This window comes from Trichechus manatus, unplaced genomic scaffold (genome assembly GCF_000243295.1).
Source record: "Trichechus manatus latirostris isolate Lorelei unplaced genomic scaffold, TriManLat1.0 scaffold00080, whole genome shotgun sequence".
NCBI lineage: Eukaryota > Metazoa > Chordata > Mammalia > Sirenia > Trichechidae > Trichechus > Trichechus manatus.
In genome coordinates this window covers 5,358,174-5,366,505 of record NW_004444016.1, presented here as the reverse complement: position 1 = coordinate 5,366,505, position 8,332 = coordinate 5,358,174, and the positions used below count along the sequence as shown (strand labels likewise).

Here is an 8,332-nt window from a genome sequence, read left to right as displayed (position 1 = left end):
TCAAAAGAGACTGCATTAAGACACTAATCTTGTCAACCTCATCAGTATAAACTCATCACAGTGATAGAATTTACAACACATGAGGAGATTACATATAATCTCATCATAGTGGTAGAGTTTACAACACATAAGGAAATCAGATCAGATAACACAGTCATACAATACTGGGAATCATGACCTAGCCAAGTTGCTACACACATTTTTTGGGGGACACAAATCAATCCATGACAGACCCTTTAATCATTATATAGTGTCCTTCCTTATCTTTTGTGGTGGATTTTACTTTAAAGTCCATTTTGTCAGAGATTAATATTGTCACTCCTGCTGTTTTTTGAGTGTTGTTTGCTTGATATATTTTTTTACATCCTTTGAGTTTTAGTTTTTTGTGTCTTTAAGTCTAAGGTGTGTCTCTTGTAGGCAGCATATAGACGGATTGTGTTTTTTTATCCAATCTGCCAATCTCTGTCTCTTTATTGGTGCATTTAGTCCATTTACATTCAGCGTAATTATTGATAAGTATAGTTTAGTGCTGTCATTTTGCTGTCTGTTTTTGTGTGTTGTTGAGTTTCTTTCTTTCACTTAATTTTTTGTGGTGAGTCGTTTTTCTTTATGTATTTTCTTTTCATCTTTTTCATTGTTGTTGATTTTGTGTTTGCTGAGTCTTTATGTTTTTCTTGTTTTTTATTTTGATGTGTAGGATTGTTAGTTTCCTTTGTGGTTCCCTTAATATTTACCCCTATTTTTCTAAGTTTCAACAAATCTTTTATTTCTTTATATCACCTTGACTTCCTCTCCATCTGAAAGATCTATGACTATATTTTTTAGTCTCTCTTTTTTGTTTTAATGTTGTCATCTTTTACATATTGATGTCTCTGTTTCCCTGTTTTCAGTGTTGTAGTTTTGTGACTTCCTTCTCTGGGTTTTTACCTGGTTGCTGCGTCTTGTGTTCTAGTCTTGGGTTGTTATGTGATCTTATTGATTTTCTAACTGGAGGACTCCCTTTAGTATTTCTTGTAATTTTGGTTTGGTTTTTACAAGTCTCTTAACTTCCGTTTATCTGGTAATGCCCTAATTTTGCCATCATATTTGAGGGACAGTTTTACTGGATGTATAATTCTTTGCTGGCAATTTTTTTCCTTGAAGGCTTTATATATGTCATCACATTGCCTTCTTGTCTACATGGTTTCTACTGAGTAGTCTGAGCTTATTCTTATTGACTCTACTTTGTAGATGACTTTTCTTTTATCCCTAGCCGCTCTTAAAATTCTTGCTTTATCTTTGGTTTTGGTAAGTTTCATTATAATATGTCTTGGTGACTTTCTTTTTTTGATCTACCTTTTGTGGGGTTTGATGAGCGTTATGATATCAGGAAAGTTTTCTGCCAACAAATCTTCAACAATTCTCTCTGTATTTTCTGTTATCCCCCTCTGTTCTGGTACTCCAATCACTTGTAGGTTATTCCTCTTTATAGAGTCCCACATAGTTCTTAGAGTTTCTTCATGTTTTTAAATACTTTTCCCAGATTTTTCCTCAAATAAGTTAGTGTCAAGTGCTTTATCTTCAGTCTCACTAATTCTGACTTCCACTGCCTCAGTTTTGCTCGTGTGACTTTCTATTGAGTTGTCTAATGCTGAAATTTTATTGTTAATCTTCTGGATTTCTGATTGCTGTTTCTCTGTGGATTCTTGCAGCCTGTTAAATTTGTCCTTATGCTCTTCTCTAATCTTTTTAATTTCCTCTATTGCGTGTTCCGCATTTTGCTTATTTTCCTTCCTACTTTATTGAGGAGTTCTGTGTATTCTTTTGTATTCTGCCTCTGGTAATTCCAAGAAGTTCTCTTCCTCCAGAAAATTTCTTGATTCTTTGTTTTGGGAGCTTGATGAAGCCATCATGGTCTGCATCTTTATGTGATTTGATATTGACTGTTGTCTCTGAGCCATCAAGAAGTTATTATTTATGTTTCCTTACTGTGTCCTAGCTGCTTGTTTTGTTTTGATATGCGCAAATAGGCTACTCGCATGAGCTAGTTTGATTATTGGCGCCTTTGAAGCTCTATTGTCCTGCCTCCAGGTGGTTAGATCTGTTACTAGGTATGTGAGCCCAGGAGTCCATCTACTTTTCTTGTATGGTTTCAGCTCAGGTGTCTAGGTAGTTGGTCACCAAGTGTGTGGTGCAGGCTGTCACCTACAGTCCTAGACAGGCAGGGGTGATTCAAGTAGACACAGGTATCTGGTTGCAGTGAGGGGTCACGTGCTGAGCAAGGCAGGGGGCTGATGGTTGCCCCTGAGTGTCTGGGAAGAAAGCGTGTCCCTGGTCCCTAGAGTGCATAGGTGGATGGGTTTTGATGCTGGACTATGGGCACGCAGTGCTGTTGGCTGGGAGGCACTGCTTATTCTTGGACCCCGGTCGTACATGTCTACGTGGTGTGGGTGGAGCCACCAGTCCTCAGGCCCCTGATGTAGGTAGGTGAGGACCCTGCTTAATGGGCAGAGCGGTATCAAATGTCACGAACCTGCCACTCCACCATATAGCTGATACAGTGAATTTAGACTTCAGGTATATACCCTGTTGTACTGTGCTAATGAGCACCTACGCTGTTGAAATGGGCCCACAAAGGTCTGTGCAAGGGTGAAAGGCATTCAAAGTCCGTGGACCCCTTATGCCTGTGCCTAGGCAAAGGAGTTGTGCCTGCCTTGAGTTCCCAGCTTAGGGGAACCGGCGCATTATTTTTTCCCTGTTTGTTAATTTGTTCCCTCTCCAAGACCGGGCGAATGGCTGAGGGTGACGGGTCCTACTGGGAGAATGGCTCAGGACGCGTGACAACCCCTACCTCTATCTCAGGGGACGCAGCAATCACTGAAGCTGGCCTGGGACTGGTGCAGAGCGGGGAGGGAGCAGGTAAATGAGAGTTTCTTCCCAAACGGGGTGGTTTTTGATCCATGCGGTAGGTTAAATGTGTATACTTATCTTTTGCTGATTGAGCACCGCTTTTCACTGACTCTGGAGGCCTGAGCAGACCCTCTGCCACTTGCTCTCTCCTGACGTGGAAAATGTGTTCCGAACGCCACTGCCTGCTTCACCATGCACACTAGCCGATCCAGCTCACAGGGCGCCAGCTCCCGCTAGGTCAGGTCTGGCAACTCCTCGTTGCTTCTGAGCTGTCTCTCCTTCCCCCTACCGCTCAGTCCAATTCCTTAACTTTGCCTTTGATGTTCAAGGCTCCTAGATTGTCATGTATAATCGATTCGCTTGTTTTTTTGGGTCTTTGTTGTAAGAGGGACCACCAGAAGCATCTGACTGCTCCGCCATCTTGGCCCTGCCTCAGCCTTCCAGATTTTATTCTACCAGATGTTTTATAAAAATGAGATCATGAGGAACATGTAATGTTGCAATCAGTTTATGTTACACATTATAAAACCAAAAAACAAACCAGCTGCCATCAAATTGATTCTGATCAACTTGTGTGTGTCACAGTAGAACTGTGCTCTACAGGGTTTTTAATGGCTGAGTTTTTGGAAGTAGATCTCCAGGCCTTTCTTTCAAGCCACCTCTGGGTGGATTCTAACCGCCAACCTTTCATTAACAGCTGAACACTTAAACTGTGCCACCCAGGAATGCCAAGACATTGTAAACATCTTTATATCAATAAAAAGATATCTACATTATCATTTTTAATGGCTATATAATGTTCTATTATATGCATATATAATTTACTTAACTAAATCCTATTATTGAATGTTTACATTATTTCTAATGTTTTTTGATTATCTAAAATACTGATGAGATGAATATCATTGTACCCATATCTTTGTGTACTTTTCTGTTTACTTAAGATGTTAGAAAATAAATTGGTGAGTTGATGTGTAATTACATTTATTTTTGTGTATATTTCCAAATTTCCCTGTCTTAATTATCTAGTGCTTCTATAACAGCAATACTACAAGTGGATGGCTGTAACAAACTGAAATTTATTTTCTCACTGTTTAGGAGGCTAGAAGCCCAAATTCAGGGTACCGGCTCGAGGGGAAGGCTTTCTCTCTCTGTTGGCTCTGGGGTAAAGTCCTTGTCTCTTCAGCTTCTATTCTTTGGCTCTGTGGTGATCTTCATGTGGTATGGCATCTATCTTTTCCATCTCTGCTTTTCTTGCTTGCTTGTTTATCTCTTTTATATCTCAGAAGAGATTGATTTAAGACACTAATCCTGTCTTAGTAACATAACAAAGAAAACCCATTCCCAAATGGAATTATAAATACAGGCATAGAGGTTAGAATTTACAACATGTAAATTTTTTGGGGACACAATTCAACCCATAACACCCTCCAGAAAGGTTGAACCAGTTTACACTCTTGCAAGTAGCTTAAGTTTTTTCCTCTGGGTATCAACCTCTTCCCTCCATATCCTTTTTTGAAAGACTTGGCTTTCTTCCTTTACAGTGGAGGGTGGGGAACCATTTCCCACCTCTTCTGCAAAACTGAAATCTCTAGCTGCTACCTCTGCCACTACAGAAGTCCTTGGATTTCTCTTGAGAGACTGATTCTAACTATGCCTGCTTCCAGATGGGTAGCCTGAATATGGTCTTCCTTGGTGTCTTGGCAATACCTGCTGTTTTGGTTCTGCAAAAAAGGTCACTCCCTATTTCATTCTCTTATGTGGGATTGGGCTGAATTTCATTTCAAATATATTGACTTTGGAGGCTGGGGATACACTGGAGTCCTGGGTGACTAAAGGGGGTATGCAAACAAGAAACTGTGTGACTGGAGTGACAGTGAGCAGGGTATTCAATCACAGTTTCTGTGCAGGTGGCTGCCTTACTTTGGGGGAAGTTCCAGGGTCTGATTGAGAAGTTTTACATCATCGATTGCCGCTATCCATATGAGTACCTGGGAGGACATATCCAGGTGAGTTTACATTGTGAACTATAGCATGGGAGGGACTGGAGATAGCTCTTTACTGAGAAGAGTCTGGACAAAGGATCCTGTGAACTCTAGAACTAGAACAGAGATTATACATTTGGGGCACATCAGGGCTCTCAGTCCTCATTCGTGTTTTAATTGTGGACACCTTGAGCAACTTACTTTTCCTTTCCCTCTTAGACCAGTCACCCTCTTTCCTATAGAAGTGGTACCAAGGGCTCCTACCTAGAAATAAAAACATGTTAATCCAAGGACTGTGAAGCACACTTTAAACACTCACTGTTCATGGGCATTTCTCACAATGATTCCTACACTTTAGGCAGTTCATTTCTCTGAACATGTATTGAGTACCTACTATTTGCCAAGCTCTATGCAAGACCCTGGGGGTAGATACAAAGATAAAATTAGGTCTCTGCCCTGAACGCACTTATAATCTAACCTCCCTGGCCCAAATATCCCAGGACGGTAGCCCAGTCATTTCTAACTGTTGGCAATGTCCACAAACCTTTGAGGAATCACTTATTAAAACTTTTCTTCTAACAGGGAGCCTTAAACTTATATAGTCAGGAAGAATTGCATAACTTCTTTCTGAAGAAGCCCATTGTCCCTTCGGACATCCAGAAAAGAATTATCATCGTGTTCCACTGTGAATTCTCCTCAGAGAGGGGCCCCCGAATGTGAGTTGTCTACACAGGTTAGGTTGGGTTATAGAAATGGATCTTAACTTGGTACTTACCACCAGGGAACCTTCCCAGACGAGTTTAGACAGATACTGAATGAGTGAGAGAGGTCATGCTCTCCACTGGAGTCTGGAGAATGTTGGGAAGATGGAAGGAAGGAGTTTCTACATTTCAAAAGTTTGGAACGGTAAAGGAATGAGGCCCCAATGGAGGAAGGAAGGGAAGGGTGGTGTTACTTGGCCCTTGTTTGCAAAAATGGTGAGATCTGAAGGTCCTTTTTTGGGTTAACAATAGTTTATTCTTCCTCCCTTTCCCAAATGAGTAGCCCAAGGAACCCTGACATTATTCTTTTTAGTCCATCCATCTTCCGGTTTTCTCTAAAGGTGCCGCTTTTTGAGAGAAGAGGACAGGGCTTTGAACCAATATCCTGTGCTATACTACCCAGAACTGTACATCCTCAGAGGGGGCTACAGAGACTTCTTTCCAGAATATACGGTAAAATGTGGGGCAAGGAGGGAGCCCAGACTTGGCAAGAACCAATTTAACATACAGTTCCCAAGCCTCTGGGAAGAAACTGCTGATCCTTGTTAGCCATCACCAGTAGTGTCTTTATTATACTTAGAAGGCAGAGTTCAGGAGTCTAGAGAATCTCTTACTCTGTCCCTTACCTTCCAGGAGCTGTGTGAACCACAAAGCTACCGCCCTATGCACCACCAAGACCATAAGGCTGAGCTGCTGAGGTGTCGAAGCCAGAGCAAAGCATGGGAAGGGGAACGGCAGCTGCGGGAGCAGATTGCCCTCCTGGTGAATGACATGAACTCATGATAAGGGGTCAGCCTCTGACTGCTAAGGACTCACCAAAAGACACTGTAGACATCCTTAGCAGAAAGAAGCCATCTTCTCTGTGGGTGGATCCAGGATTGTTAAAAGATGTCTGAAAACCAACAAGCTGCCAAGCTCATGAAATCCTGGGCCTGGGGATTGGCTGGGTTTCAGTAGAGCTCCTGGCTGATGGATGAGTCCTGGGACTGGCTCTATAAGGCTGTAACCTTGTATTACACAGAGATTTATTTTGCTTCTGGGAGCTCTTGCATTCCTCTTTCCAACTCTTCCCATAAGCCAGCCAGCTCTTCTCTCCTGCGCTTCTGGTTATGTAAGAGAGTTGCCCATCTTCTCTATGTATTTTCCTTCTTTGTTTTTCTCTCTCTTCCCTTTTCTTAAATGGGAGAATAAACATATCAGAATGAGAGATGTGATTGTGACCCCAGATTGTGCTCCTAGAATATCTGTACAAGGAACAGTAATCACCAAATTAGATTCCTTCAAACAAGGGTGTAACCATCTTTACTCATAGTTGAGGCCAAGGTGCTTTTCTCTAGACCTTGTTTTTCAAAGTATGGACCCTGGACTATCAGCATCATCTGAACTTGTTTGACATGCAAATTCTCAGGCCCCACACCAGATTTACTAAATCAGAAACTCTGAGGTTAGGACCCAGAATCCTGCATTTAACAAGCAAACAAAAAAACTCCCTTTCAGATAATTCTAATGCATGCTAAATCTTGAGAACCACTGCCCTGGAATTTAAACTTTTTAAACTGCATTCTTCAGCAATAGCCCAGGCTTTCCGTTTCTAGACATTCCATACATAACATGAGTTACCTACAGGTGTGCCCCAGACTCAGCACCACGTGTATCTAGGCTTAGAAAATGAAAATGATTAGCATTCTCTGAGGCAGATCATAAAGTCCCAGGGTGTGGTGCAAATGGTTAATTCACTTGGCTAGTAACTGAAAGGCTGGCAGTTTGAGTCCATCCAGAGGCACCTCGGAAGAAAGGCCTGGCTGTCTACTGAAAAATCAGCCATTGAAAACCCTGTGGAGCACAGTTCTACTCTGACACACATAGGGTCATCATGAGTCAGAATCAACTTGACAGCAACTGGTTTACCAATAGGCCAGGACTAGAAAAGGACCAAGCACTCATGGGCTTAGACAGATAGAATAGAGGCAAAAATGACTTCTTCCCCAGGTTTTGGAACAGCATGACTTTTTTTTAAAGTGAGTGGGAGGAAAGGAGGGTTGTAGCCATAGGGCAGCCTACAAGTATGACTGGGTGGCTGGACTACATTCATACACTGCATAATGTCCATTCAGGCAACAACCGACTGCATATATGTCCGTGGTCCCATAAGGTTATAACAGAGTTCAGAAATCCCAATTGGAGAACAGGATGTAGCAGACATAACCTGTTGTAGCAAATGTAACAGCTTCCCACACGCCACAGGTGTATCTCATGTCTCTTGTATACAAAACAATTGCACTGCCAGGCATATAATGGTACAGTACATATATAACCTATAATACGCATGTCTTGCTAGTCATAATAAACACCTATGTTATTGGCTTATGTATGTACTGTACTGTAATTTCTTTTGTCCCTGGGTTATGAACATCTGACTTAAATACAACCCTTAGTTACAAACCAACCCCCATAAATCCTATTATATTAAAAATTGAAGGTACATGCAATGGTTCATAATAACAAACGGGCACTACTTTGCGACACGCATCAAAACATTATTATTGCTGTATTATTATGTTAAAATGTTTTAGTGTATCTGGAAATGTTTCTTTATGCATAGAAAGGTATACTATATACTAAGACAAATATTTAACTGATGTTAGATATAAACGGTACCTAACTGTTCCGATTTATGTACAAATTCAGACATAGGAA

At 41.4% G+C, this 8,332-nt stretch overlaps 1 protein-coding gene across 1 annotated transcript in view; it reads left to right on the top strand.

Moving 5' to 3' along the window:
* CDC25C (cell division cycle 25C) overlaps positions 1-6,418 on the top strand; it is a 43,017-nt gene extending 36,599 nt beyond the window's left edge. Inside the window, exons 11-14 of the mRNA XM_012556851.2 lie at positions 4,800-4,898; positions 5,457-5,590; positions 5,977-6,088; positions 6,269-6,418. Of these exons, the coding sequence (XP_012412305.1) occupies positions 4,800-4,898; positions 5,457-5,590; positions 5,977-6,088; positions 6,269-6,418 (495 nt within the window). The remainder of the gene's footprint in view (positions 1-4,799; positions 4,899-5,456; positions 5,591-5,976; positions 6,089-6,268) is intronic.
* Positions 6,419-8,332: the final 1,914 nt, after the last annotated feature.